Below are 21,868 nucleotides of genomic sequence, written 5' to 3' on the forward strand. Positions count from 1 at the left end.
TAATTAAACCTGGAACCTTTAAACTCATTAGCCGCATGTAAACATGATGTACCTTTAATGAAAAATAATTCTGGATCAGTCTCCTAGGGCAATAGAAATAAAAGCAGAAATAAACAAATGGGACCTAATCAAACATAAGCTTTTGTACAGCAAAGGAAACCATAAACAAAACAAAAAGACATCCTGTGGACTCAGAGAAAATATTTGCAAACAGTGTGACTGACAAGAGCTTAATTTCCAGAATACACAAATAGTTGATACAGCTCAATAACAGAAAAACAAACAACTCAATCAAAAAATGGGCAGAAGACCTAAATAGACATTTCTCCAAAGAAGACATCCAGGTGGCCAATAGGCGCATGAAAAGATGCTCAACATTGTTAATTATTAGAGAAATGCAAATCAAAACTATAATGAGGTATCACCTCACATTGGTCAGAGTGGCCATCATCAAAAAGTCTACAAGCAATAAATGCTGCAGGGGGTGTGGAGAAAAGGGAACCCTACTACACTGTTGGTAGAAACATAAATTGGTACACCCACTATGGAAAACAGTATGGAGTTTCCTTAAAAAACTAAAAAAAGAGTTGCCGTATGATCTAGCAATCCCACTCCTGGGCATGTATCTGGAGAAAACTATAATTGATAAAGATACATGCATCCCAGTGTTCATAGCAACACTATTTACAGTAGCCAAGACATGGAAGCAACCTAAATGTCCATGTCCATCGACAGATAAACAGATAAAGAAGTTGTTGTGAGTATATATGCATATATATGTATATGTATATGCACAAACACACAGAATGGAATATTACTCAGGCATAAAAAAATGACATAATGCCATTTGTAGCAACATGGATGGACCTAGAGATTATCATATTAAGTAAAGTAAGTAAAAGAAAAACAAATATCATGTGATTACTTATATGTGGGGAATCTAAAAAATGATACAGGTGAACTTATTTACAAAACAGAAATTGACTCGCAGACATAGAAAACAGACTTAGCGTTACCAAAGGGGAAACAGGGGGAGGGACAAATTAGGATTTTGGGATTAGCAGATACAGACTACTATACATAAAATAAATGACAAAGACCTACTGTACAGCACAGGGAACTATATTCAATGTCTTGTAATAAACTATGATGGAAAATAATCTGAAAAATAATATATATTAAAATATATAGCAATCAGTTTGCTGTACAAAAAACTAACACAACACTGTAAATCAACTATACTTCAATTAAAAAAAATTCTGGAGATGATAATCAAAAGGTTTGGGTTTTACCCTTGCTCCCTAGGCCAAATAGTTCCCTGACCTTTGGTAACTTCTATCTCAGATTGATTTATATATTAAATACTGAGATAATTAGCTTCTAATATGAGATGAATATTTATAGGCTGTTGATTAAGTTTCCTAAGGAAAAGTCTTAAGTTGGGTATTTTTTATGAACTATGTTGAAGTAGTTGGGTAAAAGATACAGTGTTAACACAAGTTACTGTGGGTGATGTCCAGCCACTTTGAAGAGCATTTCAAGAGTGAGAGGATGGAAGTGAGACTATAAATGGCTGGCAGGTGATGTGTGGAAGTCTGGAGCTTGGCTTGGGCAATGAATGAACCAGGGAGTTTAGCAGCATCTTTCTCTCTCTCTCTCTCCTCTCTGCCTTCACTCATTTTACAATACCTAATGTGAGGCCAGAGTTCACTGTGATTTTTTTTCCTTTCATACAGTTAGTCTTAGGACTTGTAGTTTTGCATCTTGGTGGTCAGTGAATACTAAAAGGAGACATTCTGCTCTCCATTTCAAAAATGAAAACCATATCAGAAAAGTTTTTATTTATGTTAAAGAAAGAAAAGTCTTAGCAACTTTAATATTGTAATCATTCTCAATTTAAAGTTCCTTAGATTTTTTGTTAAATTCCACTGAGGCCAGTATTGCATTTTAATGCTGATTTAAAAAACACTGGGGACATGTATTTTCTTTATGGAAAGCTTTAGTTGTCTTTTGTTAGAACTTTAACATATACACCATTTTTGGGTTTAATGAAAATGTCACCCTCCCTGGGTCATGGTTTCATACTGAACCCCGGACGTCTGAGGAAAGGATGCTCTGAAGAATGGCTTTACCCCAAGACCCACAGATGACATTACCTTTATTTCCTTTCATAGGACCATGATACTATAACATGTTTTTGTTCCTGTGCAGTGAAATACTCCGTGGCGGCTCAGATTCAAATCTGAGAAAGATCAGAGTTAATATAAAACCAAATGGAAGGCAAGGGAGTTGCTGAAGGAAATAGAGGCATTACTTTGTGGCCTCTTACACCAAAATTGCCATGCCGGGGAAGTCAGGAAACCATGCTGGGTGCTTTGTACCTCTTCTGTTAGATTGTTTTTCATCTGAGAACCTTTACAAAATTTCTCTTCTGCTGCTGTATTTTTAAGAAATAAAAATATAATGTAAGAACACGGAGGGTTACGAAGCATGAAGTTCTATAAATATTTATGCCAAGGCACAAAAGTGGACAGTTCGTATTTTCTTGACATATTGGGGTCATATTTCACTCTTGACCTCTTGAGTTGAAAAATACAAGGTGTTAGAGTACCCTTTTCTTTCTTTTCTTATTTATTTATTTTCATTTCTGTAATGAGTTTTAGATGCTGGGAGCTGCCCTGTAAGGTTCATGTAAGTTTCAGTGGCCTTAATTTTCTATCCTGGTTTATTAGCATGGATTTAAAAGTTTACACTCTTACCGAAAGTAACATAATTTATACCCAGTTTGGGGCCTCTCCCGTTGCGGAGCACAGGCTCCGGACACGCAGGCTCCGCGGCCATGGCTCACGGGCCCAGCCGCTCTGCGGCATGTGGGATCCTCCCAGACCGGGGCACGAACCCGTGTCCCCTGCACCGGCAGGCGGACTCTCAACCACCGCGCCACCAGGGAAGCCCTGCTCTTTATTTAGGTAATCTACTCTCTTGGTTCCAGCCATCACCTATGTGCTGATGACTCCTATATCTGTATCTCTAGCCTTGTTATTTTCTAGCTTTATAGTCAGATATTAATTTCTTGGATAGACACAGCCCCTTATATGTGCCACAGATTTCTCCTGCTCAGCATTTCCCAGAGTGAATTTATCCTTTTTGCTCTAAACTTGTTTTCCTCCTCTGCCCCCCGGTCTCATTTAATGGCACCACTGTATTGTAGGAGTATCTTACTCTCTCCCCACTCCTGACCTCCTACCAGTCACCAGGTCCTTTCATTTTACTCCTGACTCTTCCCTCAAATTTGAACCTTCTTCTCTGAGCCATATTCATTTCCTGGTATCTTCTATAGAACTGTTGTAGTAGTCTCAGAGCTTGTGTCTTGCCTTCTTTTTGTCTTTCCTCTTTGCTTCTTATCTTTCTCTTCTATCCTGCAACTATTCTTCTACCTACTGCAGCCAGAGTGATGTCCCTAAAGCACAGGTTATGATTCCTCTGCCCAAACTTTGTGTGTATTTTATTTTATTTTTTTATTGAAGTATAGTTGATGTACTTATATGTTACAGGTGTACAATATAGTAGTTTACAACTTTTAAAGGTTATATTGCATTTATAGTTATTGTAAACTATTGGCTGTGTTGTACACAACACAAACTATCCCTGTGTTTGTACAATATATCTTTGTAGCTTATTTTATACATAATAGTTTGTAACTCTTAATCCCCTACCTCTATATTGCCCCTCCCCTGTTTCCTCTCCCCACTGGTAACCACTAGCTTATTATCTGTATCTGTGAGTCAGCTTCTCTTTCGTTGCACTCACTAGTGTGTTGTATTTGGTAGATTCCACATCTAAGTGATACCGTACAGTATTTGGCTTTCTCTGACTTATCTCGCTCAGCATAATGCCCTCCAACTCCGCCCATGTTGCTACAGATCCTCCGCCTAAACTGTTGCAGTTGGTCCCATTGTCTATGCGATGAAGTCCAGGCTCCTTGCATGGCATACAGGGCCTTCTTGGCCGTCTGTTCAGTCTTACTCCCCATTACTCTTGACCTTAAACTTGAGGTTTTGGTGATATGGAATGGCTTGGGTGGGTACACACTGTAGAATGCTAACTTGATATGGGATGGTTCTGTTACCCCTGAGCACCCTGCTTTCGTATTGTGTGCTTTTCTGTTTCCACTCCCCATCATGCCCTTTTTACCTTTCTTGCCAGCTAATTCTTGCTCCTTTGGAAGGTTCTGTGAAGGCATAATCTCTGGCAGTTTTCCCTCAGTCTGGAGGTTGGACTAAATACCCCTCCTCTCCGTTTGCTGTGATACTTGTCTTTGCCTCTTTTTAATCTTACTCTATCTCTTGCCATGTATCAGTATTATTGAAACTGTTTATACGTGGCTGTGAGTTCTTTGAAGTCAGGGCACCATCTTAGTTTTCTTTACCAGGCAGTGTCTTGTGCAGTGTCTGGCTCTACATGTTTTTGTTGAACTGAATCAAGTAAATTTGAAGGGAGACTGTGGGTGGAAAGATACATTGGCCCAAATTGTAGATATCTTTGCAGACAAAAGGCATTCAAATGTTTGATGAACGAAGAAAAAGAAACTAGATTATATTGTTTTGTGAGTCTTGTCAGTTTGGGGAGAAAAATAACTTCAGGTCATTAATGCACTCCAGCTGGTGTGTTATCCTGACCCTATCAGTTGGAGTGCGTCCACATAAAGTACTATTCCTTTTGAGCTACTTTTCAGAGGTGATACACCCTTGTTAGCTGACTCCATGACACCTAGAATCACATTACCTGCCATCCCTGTCCCTTGTTTCCCGGGGTTGCTGAGGCCTACATCTGTTCTGTGCCTGCTCTGCTCTTACCAAGGCTAATACCAAAGATGGATTTGCCAGTGTTTATACCTAGAGCAGGGGTTGGCAGACCATCACCTGTCTTTATAAATAAGGTTTTATTGGAACACAGTCACACCATTCACTTACACATTATTATCTATGGCTGCTTTTGTGTTCCCACAGCATGGTCGCACCGTTGTGACAGAGACCATCTGGCTGGCAAAGTCTAAAATATTTACTATTTGATCTTTTACATTAAAAGTTTGCTGATTTGTACCTTAGAGCTACTTAACATTAGAAAGACAAAGCCTTATATAATATCCAAATTGGGTAGTCATCTCAAATTAGGAATTAGGAGACTCTTGAAAGGGCAAACATCCTGTTTGGTGGGACGGTTTTGTTAAATTTCCTGTTGTTTCCATTTTGCTGCGTGTGTCACTGAAGATTGTCCACATTTCTTACTGTGCCTCAAATACATATATTTGTATATGAAATATATATTGTGAAAGTTTTAAAATTAATCTCCTTAACCATATACAGAATACTGAACACCAGAGTCAGGTGTGTGAATTCCACATTGGAAAAAAAGTTTGTATCCTTGACAGGCTGCTTAGTGTACAGAGGCTTCAATACAGGACTTCCATTAAAACAGTTTAAAATATCAGTTTATATGTCTCCCTCCCTGTTGCCTGCTGCCCTTTCCCCTGCCTTCTGTCCTTCAGTGGGCAGACCAGTTCTTTCCGGTTTGACCAATTCTTAATATTTCTGAAGATAAGTGGGCTACTGAAGGCGGAGTCCTGGAAGTGTGAGGTTGAGTGGCGTGTAACTGACCCTGGCATGTCACCAAGGGTGATATTACAATTGTTTGTTGACTAGTCGGGACCTACGTCAACTCAAATGCTGGAGCAGGGCCCGGGAGTGCCTGGAGTTACTCCTCAGCTGTTGGGTGTTGGGGAGGTTGGGGGTTGCTGCGGTTGGGAGCTGGCCGAGGCTGGGGGTGGGGTGGGTTGGAGGGTTTGGGGTAACCAGCCGCTTTTCAGTCTTGCCTCTACTGATGTGTGTTACTCCAGTAAAGCTAAGGCCCTTTTGATTCATTCATTGAGCAAACATGTTTGAAATGGCTGTCATGTGACCGCTAGATGTCCTCGTAGGTATTGGGAGTTCAGAATGAGTGCATGTGCTTCTTCCCATCGAGTGGCTTACAGACAGATTTGTTTGGAGCAGTGAGGCAGGAGGTAGGAGGATCTACGTGGGATCAGGGAGGAGAGGTTCTGTGTTGGTAACACAATGCATGTCCAGTAATGCTCTAAGTGTTTTAGGTTAAAAAAACAAAACAAAACCGAAAAAAAACCCCAACTTTTCGCATCTTGAACTGAGCCTGTACATTATGCTTTTGTTTAACTGTAATTTTTGTTTATGAAGCTGTTTCCTTTTTCATAGCAGTTACTTCTTTTTAAGGATATAATTAAATTTGTATATTTTAGGTTGCTTGCCTGATTCGAGTTCCTTCTGAAGTAGTTAAGCAGAGGGCACAGGTATCTGCTTCTTCAGGAACATTTCACATTTTCTCTAACATCTTATGTCAAGAGGTGAGAATATGTTTTTAAGCTCTCTTATTGAGAATATTGTGTGGCAGCTAATAGGAATACTGTGGCCCTCATCTTAGGAGCCTTAGAAGAGACCTTAAAGCTAAATTTATTGTCCAATTATAGCAACTTTTTATGCTAAGATTATCTTTGCCTTTCCATTGTTTTCAAAATTTTAATTTCATTTTTATTTCTTTTTCAAATTTCTAAACAACCACACTACTAAGTGTGTGTCCTACATTGCAGTAGTCTTATCATTCTTTTGGAATCAGATATGGAATAAATAGTGAATATGTAAAGTGAATAAAGATATTATATTAAAACATCAGTATAGAATTTGAGGACCCATGGAAGAGACCTGTGGTAATGGACTGATATTAGTGACCGATGTCGTAATGTTTATATAAAAATGTAATTCCTCTTGTACTGGTTCATGTTAACCTGTGGATCAAATTTCATGTGTGCTGGCCATGTGGCTAGGGACCAGTGAGCTGCTCTTCTTTATAGTTTGTACAGAAGCCCTTCTTTTTCTTTAAAATGGAATCAGTCACATGAAAATTTCAGTGAGTCTAGGTTTTAGAAAAGGTTTATTCTTTTATTTATTTATTTTTTTATTTGAAGTGGGCCTCTCACTGTTGTGGCCTCTCCCATTGTGGAGCACAGGCTCCGGACGCGCAGGCTCAGCAGCCATGGCTCATGGGCCCAGCCGCTCCGCGGCATGTGGGATCTTCTCGGACTGGGGCACGAACCCGTGTCCGCTGCATCGGCAGGCAGACTCTCAACCACTGCGCCACTAGGGAAGCCCTAGAACAGTTTTATTCTTAATCCCTCTGTCACCTAGGTGAGAAGACATTGAGCGTTTAATTGTATGATTGAGATCAGTTCAGTAAAGGGTCCCTGTTGAATCGTGTGGATAGTTAAACAGATAAGTCAAGGCTTGTCTAGAGGTATCTCTCACTATTGAGAGATTATTCATGCATTGTGACGTCTTATAGTTGAAACTATAAAATATAGTTCTGTTCTTTTGTGAAAGGATAATTGGCATTCTGTGTGCATTTGGTTTTGAAAATATGTTTATTTAAAGCTTCTCAAGTATTTTTTTTCAAGAGAAGAAATGTTGAAAATAAGTAAAGTTTAATATGTAGTCAGCTTTATTGTTAGAGATGTTCCCATTTTAAAGGGAGCCGATCTGAGCTTTATGTACTTTAAGCCAGTTTAAAAGTTTTAACCTCTTATAGAACTGTAGTCATTGTGAATATTTCAAAACTCAAACTTTAGAAAAGGTAAATCTGCTTCGTGCAGAATGTCATTTAGAAGTCTCTGCTATTCTAACTTTCTGAGGTCTTGGCTTTTTGTTTGTTTCAGGGCATCCAAGGATTATATCGAGGCTACAAAAGCACTGTTTTAAGAGAGGTAAGTAACTTAATTTCCAATATTGAACTACAAAAGAATGATATGCTTTGTTTAGTAAATTTATTTGGAGAGACTGGTTTAAAAAATTACAAAGGGAAATGATGATCACTTTTTAAAACACTGTTTAGTCTTATCTTGGCTCTTACATCTGATGACTGGGTAGAATGGGTCAGCTGAAAGAGCAGCCCCAGTGGTCAGAAGGCCCATCCTAGAGCTTCAGTCTTATCATAGGCGGCTACATGGCTGTGATAGCTAAGATATGAAGAAATAACTACTAAGGGTAAGATATCAAGTTAATTACTGTAATATACAGAATGAGTGAAAAATTGGTAAGGAAAGAAGCACCCTGGGAGACAAGTGTCCCAAAGGTCTATTTTTATGTGAAAAATCATGCAGTTAGCTCTTGTCTTCCTGATAGCAAAATATGATGAATTGGGAAGTTCAGTCTGCACTGGAGAGCTGACCCTGCCCGTGACTTGCAGTGCAGTGTGCCCCCAGAGCAAGCCTTCCAGTTCCGAAATTCTGCGGTTCAATATGTGGTCAATGTCTTCTTTTTTTGGTTGAAAAAGCAAAGTGATTTTAGTACATATATTACTGCAGGAAGCATGTTTTAATTTTTGGCTCATATAGAGGAGGCTGTTTTGAAGTTTAAAAGTTGATTTATAGATAACTGGGGTATGGGATATAAGAGAAGTCTTTGTTTGGTTTGGGACATAAGTTTTTTTTTTTTTTTAGTGAGTTTAAATCCTAGGGTTTTTTGTTTTTTAGCTTTTTGACATATAATTGACAAATAGAATTGTGAGGCATTCGTAGTGTACAGTGTGATGATTTGATATAGGTGTACATTGTGAAAAGGATTAGGACATAATCTATTAAAATACAGAAGAGATTCTGCATACCTCTGCTCTGAATCCTTGTTTTCTGTTTGGATTTCCCTTGGATGCTAAAACATTCTCATTTATAAAAATGTGTTTAATTTAAATACATATTGTCATAATTAGCAGAATATTGAAATCTTTGAAGTCTGAATTTTACTCCCAGGTAGTCTTTTTGTTTATTTTGTTTGTTTGCTTGTTTGTTGTTAGTGTAGATTACAGTCTTCTTTATGAAACACCAGCACTGTTACATGTTATTTAAAGCTTTGATTTCCACAAAGTAATAACCTTTAGTGTAGTGTGGTGTAGTTGATGTATATCTTGGAAAAACTTCTGAAGGCAGACTGAATGTTTCAAAATTAGTTATTTGTGTGAAGATGACTTCTGCCTTTCAAAATAACACCTGCACTGTATCTTCATTCTGTACTTATTTTCCCACTCACTAAACACATGTTATTTACTCAGGTTTCACCTCGGTTAGGTGCAAAAAGAGAGGACGATAAACCTTTTTTTGTTTTTCTGAGAGATGCTGAATAAATGAATGTATTTACATGCCAGAGAATACTGGTTATGCATACAAATAGATAAAACACATGTTTACAACTGCATTCTATTCTTTAAAAATATTTTTTTTTTTGGTGATACGCGGGCCTCTCACTGTTGTGGCCTCTCCCGTTGCGGAGCACAGGCTCCAGACGCACAGGCTCAGCGGCCATGGCTCACGGGCCCAGCCGCTCCGCAGTATGTGGGATCCTCCCGGACCGGGGCACGAACCCGTGTCCCCTGCATCAGCAGGCGGACTCTCAACCACTGCGCCACCAGGGAAGCCCTAAAAATTTGTTTTGACATATGTCACACTAGTAATTAATTTCTAGGCTGCATTTCTTGCAAAAAGTGTGTCCCTAGTGAGATGACTTTGTTTACTCAAGATGGCAGTGCTTTGTTGGAAATTTAATTGGGGTCTTCTGCATTATGCATTTTCATAAAAATATCCTTCAGAACTGATTTTAGTTGAAATATTGCTTTTGTACAGATTCTCTCATAGAATGAGAGAAGAGTTACTGCTAAATGAAACATCGCTTCTTTTCAAAATGAGAAAAATAAGAAGTGATGTATCTGCTTTAAACAACATTTTTACATTATAAATAGTTTCAACTCTTACATCGTTCTGACACCAATATCAAATCTTTTCGCGCTAAATGAAACATCGCTTCTTTTCAGAATGAGAAAAATAAGAAGTGATGTATCTGCTTTAAACAAAATTTTTACATTATAAATAGTTTCAATTCTTACATCGTTCTGACACCAATATCAAATCTTTTTGCCAAGAGCTTGTTTGATTGTTTCAATAAGAAAATACATTGAAGCCTTAGTGAGAGTCACGAGGAAACTCATACATTTATTCTGTATACAGTTTTTTCTTTAAAATAGTTTTATCTCCCTCGCGGTAGCCCATTAGAATGAGATTGAAGTTTGAATCCATGCGTGATAAGATAGATTATGTGTGATCTTTAGATTTTGTGAATGCTGTCACATGGTTTTTACTCCATTTGATTTTTGTGGAGATTGCATGCTTATCCCTTATGTTCTCCTAAATTATTTTAGTTACTGTGAATTTTAGATGGAGTCTAAGCAAGGTGAACCGATTATACTCTTTACCTCACCCTTTCAGTATTCATTTTCCTCATGATCTAGGCCAAATTAGATGTGGCGAAGCATTGTGGGGCAGTGTGGTTATTCCAGTAAGATGGAAACGGGGAGCAAAATCACAGCTGCTTTCATAGCCAGGCTAATTTCAGAGGGTCCGTTGTCCCAAAAGTTCTGTGGAGGGCAGCCTCATGACCTTGGATGTGAATTAGAAAGAAAGCAGAGAAAGGCAAGTCGTTTCCAAAAAAAAAAAAAAAAGTAGGAATAAGTTAGGCTCAGCAAATGCATTTTATCCACACATTCTACACGACAGTCATTTTAAGAGTGCCTGCTGTGTCTTGGGCACCACGCAGAACACTTCTGCCCTGAAGGATTCATATTCTGGTGGGGAAGGAAACGGGGGGCAGACACTTTACAGGGCAGTGTAATAGGGCTGAAATGACACGTATATCCAAGATGCAGCAGAGGTTATAGAGGAAGCAGTGCTTGAGTGGTACCCAGTATTCATTGCATTAATAAAAATTAGTCTGGGCTGAATTCTTGAAGAGATGTCACTTAGAAGTAGTCCAGGAGACAGGAAGATGTAACAACACATACAAAGGCCCAAGGGTGTGAAAGAACACACGTTGTGTGTACCTTGCTTATCGAAGCACAATTGGGGTTTTCACACCCAGAGAAGAGGCAGGAGTGATTTCCCTCTACCTCAAGCCGGCGCTTCAAAAAAGCACTCACCCAAGTTAGGTATTTTCCAGGAGGAATGGTTGAACCTCTCACCCCAGCCGAATGTTTGCCAGGGACCTGGAATCAAGCACATGGGAAAAGCTCTTACAAGAGCCTGACATATGTCCACTGGAGTTTGGAGGATAAACTACTGGTTTTTAACTGTTATCTGCAATGAGTCTCACAGTGAAATGCAGTTGGAGCGGCCTCACTGGCAGGATGTTGCCGTTTTGGTAATGAGTAACTCCTGGCTTCTTTTTGGTAGATGAGTGTAGCAACTAAAGAGATCTGAGATAGGTGAGAATTATCTCCCCCTCTCACCCTTATTTTGCTCCCAGGCTTCCATAACGCAAGTCTCCCACCAAATTCTGTTACACATGCAATCAAAATCAAGCACTCGGGCGGGCCAGAACAAGTCATTCATCCTGTTCTGTGAGTTCACTGAAGCCCTCAATCTGTCCCTTTAGGTGCAACATTCCCCACTCTGACTGCAAAGTTCACTCGCAAGTTCCAAACCCAGTTTCCCTTATTGTCTATTTCAGGCAGTGAGAATTTCCCCTAATCTAGTGGCTGGAAACAGGAACCTTTAGGAATCAAGCCTTAAGAATCGTCCTTCAAATCCTCTTTCCCAGCTCTATCATTTCCTTTTCCCCCAAGGTCTTCATGTTATATAAGTCTCTTGTGTGTTTTTCCAGAGCTGCCCTATCCTAGGTGTTTAACATCTTATTTGATTTTTAACCAAAATATTTTAGAGATCATTTTATATCACTTTATAAGGGGCACGCTTTTTTATGACTGTGTAGGACTCCATTGTACAAAGGGATCATTGTGCCACCACTTCCTCATTGGTGGGCAGGACAGACATGCTACAATGGATAATACTGTTCCTGTGTCATTTCATACGTGGTTGAGAATGTTTGTAGGTTAGATGCTGAAAAGTAGAATTTCTTGGTTAGGGGTGTATGGGCATTTGTAATTTTGATGCAAATCGCCAAATTGCCCTTCGCAGAAGTACCAGTCGACCCTTTTGCACACAGTGTGGGAGCTCTCTGTTGACCCCTGCCACACCAACGGTACTAGCAATCTCAGAGATGAAAAATGATCTCACTGTAATTTTAATTTTAAGTGAGACTGGGCGTATGAACATATATCTGACAACAATTTTCTTCCTTTACTGTGAACTGATGGTTTGAAATTATATTGAAGTTATGGTGAGAATTAAATGAAGAGATCCATATGAAGTGCTTTCTATAGACCCTGACACGTAGGATGTGTTCAAAGTATGTTAACTATGCTTGATAGTACTCTTGGTAACTGAAAGAGCTTTTGACAGGAAATGACATCTCAGTGTGGAATGCCAGTGTCTCACTAGCTGTCTGCTCTTGGCAAGTTACTTAACCTCTCTGAGCCATTTGCCCCTCTGTGCTAGAAACTTTGTGTCAGCTGTTCTTGCTGCAGTCTCACGAAGGAGGTATTGCAGCAATATGGTCTGCTAGGACCAGAGATGAAGAAAGCTGCCTCTAGGCTGTCAGGTTCTTGAATGGGGATGCAGCCTTGATCTGCCTGCATGTAAATGTGTGAATGCCATTTCATGATGATGAATAACAATAGTTGTGTTTGAGCTAGAGGCTGGCTAACTGTTACTGCTTAAAAAGCTTCTCAGCTACAGTTGGAGAGTGTTTTATCCAAATGTCTTGTAGAATGGAATTGTTTATTCACTTAACAGATTGCAACCTGCAACTGATTTTGTGTTCGCTGGCTACTTCTGTAGGAAAACAACCTATTGGTTATAATAATGTACAGTTACCCTAATTGATAGTTGAACCAATCAAAATTACTAACATAAATGAGTTGGAAAATTTTTTATGATTATTCTTTTTTGGGTCACGTTGGTAATTTACTGGAATTTTTTCTCCAGATAAGATTACCCACTTAGAGGAAGGCTTTCTTTTTAAGATTGCAATACTTGAATGTTTTCTGTTGAAAATATTTTCGTGCAACTGTAGTTAGAATTATTACTTTTTTACCGTTCTTAAGCCTGTGTACTAGTTTCTGCTTTCATGATGGAAGAGAAAAAGAAGTGTTCTCTGATGAGAATTTTCCTGCTTGTATCAATGCTCTGTATCATTGTGTGTCTTTGTATGAAATTGTTTCCTTGGCATTATCTCTTTCTTTCTTTTTTGGTTTATCTTTATATTTTTAAAAATTAATTAATTAATTTTGGCTGCGTTGGGTCTTCGTTGCTGCACGCAGGCTTTCTCTAGTTGCGGTGAGCGGGGGGCTACTCGTTGTTGCGGTGTGCGGGCTTCTCATGGTGGTGGCTTTTCTGGTTGTGGAGCACGGGCTCTAGGCGTGCGGGCTTCGGTAGTCGTGGCTCGTGGGCTCTAGAGCTCAGGCTCAGTAGTTGTGGCTCACGGGCTTAGTTGCCCCGCGGCACATAGGATCTTCCCGGACCAGGGCTCGAACTCGTGTCCCCTAGCATTGGCAGGTGCATTCTTAACCACTGCGCCACCAGGGAATCCCCTGTCTTCACATTTCAGTTTTGTCTGTCTATGTGTAATTACGCCTGCTCTTCCCAGACAGCATATAAGTTACCCTTGAAGACAGTAATTGGGTTTTGACCTCTTTGTAGTATGCACAGGCTCTGCAGTAACACCTTCCACAAGCTCAGAGCTCAGTAAATATTCGTTGCTTTTTTCATTCCTTTAAGTTTGATTGTCTTTCGTTCAGATGCTGTTAGACACTGTGACTGTTTCAAAGTGCCGGGGGAGCTCTATGGGGTTTGGAGTTATGCTGGGTGGGGGTCAGCCTCTGACACACTACATTGTAAGGTATTCGCGTTACGCGTTACATAAGTGCTGAAGTACCAAAGAGTGTACCCTTTTCTGAGATTTCCATCTTCTTACACCTGGAAAAAATAGTTTTTATAAGCCTGATTTCATTAGAAAAGTAATTAATTCCCTTTTTTTCCCATATATTTAGTAATTCACTATAAAGGGAAAAAAAGGTTGTAAATCTTTCCAAACTTTTAATGTGAAATCGTTTTTCAGTTAAAGTCCAATGCAAACATATTGAACCTTGTTTTAATCCTACATAATTCATTTTATTAACTATGACCAAATAGAACATCTGTTAAAATTCCATAACGTTAGCTTCATGGGAAAAGAAAAAAATCTGCTCTTGGAATTTGTTCATTGTTTTATTGTTCAGGCTTTCAGTAAATGTGTAAGAAGACATTCTTATTAATGGGAATATTAAACAAATGAAAATGAAATATTGCCTTTAATCACAAGCGGTTTATAAAATGTCACCTAATGGCATTTACTTTATTATAACTTTAGAGATGGTCTGTGAGGAATGCACAATACTTCATTCTTTAATCCAGAGAACATAAAATTATTACTCCTCAAATATGGATTTTAGCGTAGTTTTTCATCATCTCTTAAATAAACAAACATTTTTAGAAAGAACAATTTAGTAAAATTATCTTAATGTGGAAAAATTGCTTTAGCCGTTTAGTGCATATTTTCTCATGTTTTGTTTACATAAAACCAGCTGCTATTTACTTTTCTCATTCTTTGGACAGATTTCATTTTGCACTGTACAGTTTTGAAAAGGCTACATATTTCCATTGTTGTGTGTTGGCTATGTTGTCTAGAAGAGATACTAGTTCCTGTGTGTAGGGTTTACTGAGAAGTAAATCAATAGTATGAATCTTCAGTGTAAAGGTATAGGAAAGCTGTTGGATAAAGGTGGAAACTGTCTTTTAATTCTTTTTAGATGTTAGCATCATACACCATGATGTTGAAGTAGCTTTGTCTAGGATGTTCCTTTGTGTTTTTCATCTCATGTGAAATATCCTGTCCCTTCATATTTGTGTGTTAATTTAGATGGCAGATGGGCTGTAAATAACAAAATCTGACTACAGTGGCTGAACTAAACACAGTTTAGTATTAGAACTTTTTTGTTTTCTCACTCTGTAACAGGAAATCTGGAGATGGTCCCTCTAAGGCTGGTGTACTGGTTAAATGAGGGCATGAGGATGCAGGCCCTTTCATTCTGCTTGGGGAACCTTAATACTCTGGCTAAATTACTCATGGTTACAAAATGGCTGCCACACTTTTTGGCATCACAGCCCCTTTCCAAGTATGAAGAAGTGGGAAAGGCAGGAGGCATTATCTGTCCGTCTGTTTACTTGGAAAACAAAGCTTTCTTGGGCCAGGTGTCTAAAGCTCTCCTGAGTTGCATGGGGATTGAGAAGTTGAATATGTATGCAGCTTTTCAGTGTGGTAGGTAAAGGCTGGCAAAGAGGGGCTTGGGACTGCAGTCACCACTTGGTGACTACCACTTGGTGACTGAGTCACCACCCTACCGTGTCTGTTGTATTTCATCTGTTGAAGTCCTTCTAGTTCAAGCTCAATTCCTTCCGAAAGGGAACCATTTCATACACCGCTGACTTAAGCGCCGTAGTTGGGGACCCTGTTGTTCATATCCAGAGCACTTGTCTAGACTACAATTATTTGGACATTTAATTCTACTCTGTAAATTTTGATGTCTGTTCTTATTCTTTCCCCGCCACCTTTGCCCTTGTGGGAACAGTGTGGAAGCTCTTCTTTAAAAATCATTTGTCAGTCTCTTTGTAATCATTATTTTGAAAATGGAATTTATTTCAAAGTTACTTACTTTTTTATACTGTTTTGATTTTAAAGATCTCAGAATACCTGTGTTGATATACTATATGTAGACACTTTCCTTAAAAAATATGTAAATCACAATTGAAATAATAGCTAATGCTTACCAAATATTTACAATGTTTCAGTCACTGTGCTAAGTTCTTAGCATGCATTATTTCAAATAATACGGTAACCCAAAACATGATCCTTGCTTTGTGGAAACTGAGGCTTAGTAAAGCTGTGGTTTGTCCAGAGTCTTTTTTTTTAAATGATTTATCCATTTATACACTGCTTTTTAATTAATTAATTAAATTTATTGGCTGCATCAGGTCTTGGTTGCTGCACGTGGGATCTTTCATTGCAGGGTGTGCGGGCTTTCCTCTAGTGTGGCGCGTGGGCTTAGTTGTCCTGCGGCATGTGGGATCGTAGTTTCCTGATCAGGGGTTGAACCGGCGTCCCCTGTGTTGCAAGGCGGATTCTTAACCACTGGACCACCAGGGAAGTCCCTTGTCCAGAGTCTTACATCCAGTAAGGGAGGAAACCAAGGACTTGAGAGCCCATGATATTAGCCCCCATGGTGAGCTATATAGTTTGCATTTTATACGCAGACAAATTTTGGGGGAGAGGAAGATATATGTTTAAAATTCATAGTCCATATTTATATCTTTCTCATTTTTGAAACTTTAAGTAGACATTAGTGCCAGGAGTTTGGGGAAAATAAGTTCTCAGCAACTAGAAGTCTCCATGACGTTAAAAAGAAAAGTTAATCAGAGGACATAAGCAAAAGGAGATAGAGATATTCATGGAGAACAATGGCTTCTAAGTGCCTATTATCCCAAATGTTTGCTTGATTTGGTCTTATCATTCAGGTGTTAGTTCACATGTTCCTTCTCTGAGGGGCCTACTTTGACCACTCTAGCTAACATACACCTGCCAGAACCCCGATCGCTCACTTGGTACCGTAGCAAGTACCGTTATCTGAAATTATCTTCACTTTTTGTTTATAAATTTATTTCCTGCGTTCCTCTGATAGAATATACACACTTTGAGGGCAAGTGCTTCTTGCCTGTTTTGTTCCCTTCTATTAATCCAACACCTAGAAGATTCCTTGACATACAGCACACTCAGAAAATATTTGATGAACAAACCAAGGACTTAATCACACTTTTCGAAGTAGACTAGTTGTAAATACTTAGATATTTAAAATCTCCAGCAGATGCTTAGGCCTAAGATGCATTTGGCAAGAATTATGGAGTTAGTCCTCACTTAATTCCCAGGCAAGTTAGTGGTTTTCTGCCATCTCAACTTTCTGCACTTCCAGTGAGCTTAATTTTCTCCTTGTCTCTTCTTATCATATTTCCTGGTATTCTTGTGTCTTCTGCAAATAGCCCTTATTTTAATTTTGTCATTTCTTGTTAGGGGGTGCTCCTATGAATATTTTATATATGTAAAACACTTTTTGACATATGAAAATAGTAAGCAACTTATTCATGAAGAAAATCTTTTATCAGTTACGTGCAAACTATGTCCTATGAACACTGGGTAAAAATTACTCTTGAGAGTCTTAGGATTGTGTACTATCTTATCGTCTGAGCAAACACCATCTTATAAGAGGTATTAAGAAAGAAACTATATGTATTAAGAAAACCAAATGTGAAGGTAAAATCTAGAATGTTTATATATGAATAAAGGATTGTGGTTGCAGGGAGTCATTTAAAAGAGCTATTGAAAATGGGTTTTACTATCTGGTAGCAGATTACCCTGGGGTTATATAATGATAACAGCTACAGTTTGAATTCTGATCATGTATAATACTTTACTTGTATTTTTCTCATCTTCAGATAAAACTGTAAGATATTAACCTTTTTGTTTGTTTGTTTGTTTTAAAATTGATCAGTAGCATGGGCTTGGAAAAGCAAGCTAGTTAGTATATGTAGTATATGGCAGGTCTGGAAGCAGAGGCCCAGTCTATGTGATTCTAAAGCCTGTGTCTCTGGTTACACTTCGCTTCCTGCTCATGTTTTGCAGATAAATTCACTATTCATTGCGCTCAGAATTTTTCAGTAAATTGTGTGAAAACAAAGTGGTAGTATATCTGTGAGACTTGGACCACATCTTAACTTGAAGGGGAGCACAGTTTCTGAGTGTTAGAAGATTCTAAACAATAGAAATGGAGCCATCTATACAGGCAGGACACAGTGAACTGTGCTTTCTGAATTAGGCAGTAATATTGATTTCAACATCTTCTTTCCTCTAGCCTTTGTGAAGTTTGCTTAAAAATGCTTTGACTGATTTTAGCCTTCTGTCCTCTTTTGTTTCCTGAGCTTTCGCATATATTCTGAGAAATAACCCAGTAGATGGGAAAGAGTTGATAATCTTTGGCATTGAAATGGTTTTGGTACTTAGCCAAATAATTAACAGATAATTTGTTGACTAGTGGAGAAGCAGAAATTGATGAGAGGGTATTTCTTTTCCTTTGTGAAAACACTCTGCTTTTTGTTATTGAATTTGTTGATGCAAAGGTTGCGTTATAGAAATGGCACACTAGAGGGCACACAATGTCTGTGTTTTAAATGTTGGTGGCAGAAACTTCAGTGTGTCTGAACCTTGAAGCTCTTGAGTTGATTGCTTGGCACTTTTTAAAAGTGGTTCGAATTAAAAAATAAAAAACAAAGCTTAATAAATAGTACTCTCCAATCCAAGGTTCCTGAATAATATTATTTTATTTAATCCATACGTACTTCATTATTCATCTCTCAAATACAAGAACCAATAAGTATATTTAACATACCAAAAATGAATATCACAGTCATAAAGTATTTCCTTCAAGCTATTTTTTTAAAGCTGTTTTTCAGTTACAACTGTAATTTCACATTTGGAAGAACTGGCAGACACTATTCAAGTGATGAACGTCAAAGTCACAAAAAAGAATTGTCACACCCAGGAGTAGACGAAGGAGACACAACAAGCAAATGCAGTGAGGGATCCTGGGAAGAGAAAAAGAATATTAGGCGGAAAAACTGGGGAAATTCAAATAAGGTCTATAATTTAGATGTTAGTATTGCAGCAATGCTAATAGTTGGTTTTGATAATCATACTCTGGTTAAGTTCTTAACATTAGGGAAGCTAGGTGTAGGGTATATGTGAGCTCCCTGTATTGTTTGAGTAACTTTTAAGAAAGTCGATAACTTATTTTTAAAAATAAAAAGCTGGGAATTCCCTGGTGGTCCAGTGGTAAGGACTTCGCACTTCCACTGCAGGGGGCCCGGGTTCAATCCCTGGTCGGGGAACTAAGCTAAGATCCTGCAAGCCACGTGACGTGGCCAAAAATAATAACAAAATAAAAATAAAGAGCTGGGGAAAAAAGAATACCAGATTTGGACATTGTATGAAATACTTTATTTTTAAAACGATCTTCTAAAATAATGACAATTTAAACTTACAACTTAATGAAAATTAAAAAAAAAAATTATTTATTTATTTATATTTTTGGCCGTGTTGGGTCTTTGTTGCTGCACGGAGGCTTTCTCTAGTTGCGGTGAGCAGGGGCTACTTTTCGATGCGGTGTGCGGGCTTCTCATTGCGGTGGCTTCTCTTGATGTGGAGCACGGGCTCTAGGCGCACGGGCTTCAGTAGTTGTGGTGCACGGGCTCTAGGGCGCAGGCTCAGTAGTTGTGGCGCACAGGCTTGGTTGCTCCTCGGCATGTGGGACCCTCCCAGACCAGGGATCGAACCCGTGTCCCCTGCATTGGCAGGTGGATTCTCAACCACTGCACCACCAGGGAAGTCCTTAAAATTTTTTTATCAAAGTAATAATTGGTAGCAATTCACATAATAGAGAAAGAAGATTTTACCTTGAAAAGCAAGTCTCCTGCCCTGTCCCTCTTCATTCTAGTCCCACTCTGCAGAGGTAGCCTCTTTTAACTGTTTCCATTTTTAGTTCTTCTTATTACATCCATATTTCTGAATAATATGTTTATGCATCTGTGTCTTCATTTGTCAGTTTAGACACACTCTCCTGAGCCTTTGGAGTGGAGGGTGTGATGGAGCTGGCATTATGCTCCTCCCCAACCTTTTCGGTTACACAAATTTCATTCCTCTGGTTATTTTAGAAACATGAAGTCATATATTTGAGTCTTTATTTCTTATCCCACAAACTTCCAGCATCTTCTTTCTTTTTATAAGATGAGGCTCTTCCTTTTTGCCACCATATCCTCTTTCACCTTCAAGTACCACTTTCTGGATTGACTTTTTCTCACCTACGCTTTGATCCTAGATTATGAAGATGGCTGACAGTTTCATCCTGTCCTTCACTCACAGTCACTTCTTTCGTGACGTTTCTGGGTTGATTCTAAAAGTTGAACACCAGTGAAAAGTTGAACGCCAGTGAACTAGTGTGTGTATTATTTGAGACTTCATGCATGATCACTAGGCCATGTAGTGTGCAGGGTTATTCTTCCTTTTGTGTTGGTAACACATATTCCTGTGTTACCCTGAAGGAGATGTTTCCAACATGGGAATCAAATAGACTCTCTTTTTGCATTCCATCTCTTGGTAAAATTTGTCCATATTTTAATTTGCTGAACACTTGGGGCATGAACTTTCTTATGTTTTTTCCCTTTGGAGTTTATAATTGCCTTTTGGGGGTACATGATTTGCCTTTTTCACTTATTTAGTGTGACAGCCTCAAAATCATGGTTTTTTGTAGTTCTGTGGGTTTTTTGTTGTTGGTTTTTTTCCTCCGTTGGGAATCTTGGAATCTTCCGTCTTCTACTTCTAATCCACCGTGACCATTCACTGTGTCTGGACTTCTCACTGCTTTCCTGGGCTGGATTTGCTGTCGCCTGGAGGTGTTAGAGCACATTGGTTCAGGCCACGGGCTTGGCAGGCAGACTACCTGGGTTGGACCACCGCTCTGCTTCTGACAGTCTTACACTTCTGGTTCCTTACCGTCCTAATCTAATGAAAATATTGGAAGGCGTAATAAATATAAGGATATAGCTCCTTTGTTTGAAGGCCTTTATTTTATCCTGATTTTTTTGTCAAGTAATTAGCTTTCTCTAATTCCTAATATAACTGAAAAAATTTCTTACTAACAACACTTAATGATAACCATTCATAACAATTCTTCGGCCTCAACTGTGTTTCATTGATTTTTTTTTTTAAAGAGGAGGCAATTATGTTAATAAGTTATGATTCTTAGAGAAGCATGCCGATCTTATCAGTTTAGTGTGTATCCTAACTATATTTGGGAAATAAGTGATGAAATTTGTGCGTAGGAAGCTTATAAACTGGTACCATATTTTCTAATAAAGTTCCTCTATATCTTGATTTACATGTGATGAGTTTTCCTTGTTGTTTATCCGTGAATTATTCCATACTTCTGTTTTGGGAAATAGAGTGATGAGCAAGTTAAAAATCACTTTGGGATGAAGTTTGTTTTCTTCAGAGGGTAAATTAAGTATGCCTTTTGCCTGGGAGCAGATATCAATATTATCTGTGTTTAGAGGAGACAGTGATATGTCTTACATGGAGCAACGAGGATCTTGTGAAAGTTACACTCTCTGCTGATTTATCTGTTGGTTCATGCAACCGTTTACAAAGATTCTTTCTTCTTCCTTATGGGTGTTTAATAAGAGTCTGAAAAAATTGTGTAGATAACACATTTGAATCATTAAGTTTTGGACTAGTTTTGATTAAGTGAAGGCACCAAAGGGTCTGGTACATAGTAACCTCTCAGTAAGTTCTTGTCACTTTATTTTTCTGTATTTGAAGGAGGAAGTAGATTGAATTTATCCAGACTCTGCCACTTTACCAGACTAGGTACTTTTCGTATGTTTTTTCATTTAATCTTTACAGTAATCCTACAAAGAATCATAAATGTCAACTGAGTGCTTGAAAAGTGCATACCCCCTACGTATCTAGTCATGATTCCCAGCCAATCTGTAGTGTTCGTCTATCTTGTAAACCATGTTATGAACTAACAGGCAGTTGCCTATTCAATACCAATGAGAAACTGACATTCAGTGGTGTTAGTAACTTGATCTACATAAAATAATACAGTTAGCAGAGGGCAGAGTTGGGCTCGGAATTCTTTGACTGAACTCTTATGCTCTTTTCATATCAGT

At 38.7% G+C, this 21,868-nt stretch overlaps 1 protein-coding gene across 2 annotated transcripts in view; it reads left to right on the top strand.

Annotated features, from left to right (window-relative positions):
* SLC25A26 (solute carrier family 25 member 26) overlaps positions 1-21,868 on the top strand; it is a 140,249-nt gene that overhangs the window by 30,263 nt on the left and 88,118 nt on the right. Inside the window, exons 4-5 of one of the 2 annotated variants that reach the window (XM_060022861.1) lie at positions 6,311-6,415; positions 7,778-7,825. In XM_060022861.1, coding sequence (XP_059878844.1) covers positions 6,311-6,415; positions 7,778-7,825 — 153 coding nt within the window. The remainder of the gene's footprint in view (positions 1-6,310; positions 6,416-7,777; positions 7,826-21,868) is intronic. The other variant, XM_060022862.1, reaches the window with a different exon arrangement.

This window comes from Delphinus delphis, chromosome 10 (genome assembly GCF_949987515.2).
Source record: "Delphinus delphis chromosome 10, mDelDel1.2, whole genome shotgun sequence".
NCBI lineage: Eukaryota > Metazoa > Chordata > Mammalia > Artiodactyla > Delphinidae > Delphinus > Delphinus delphis.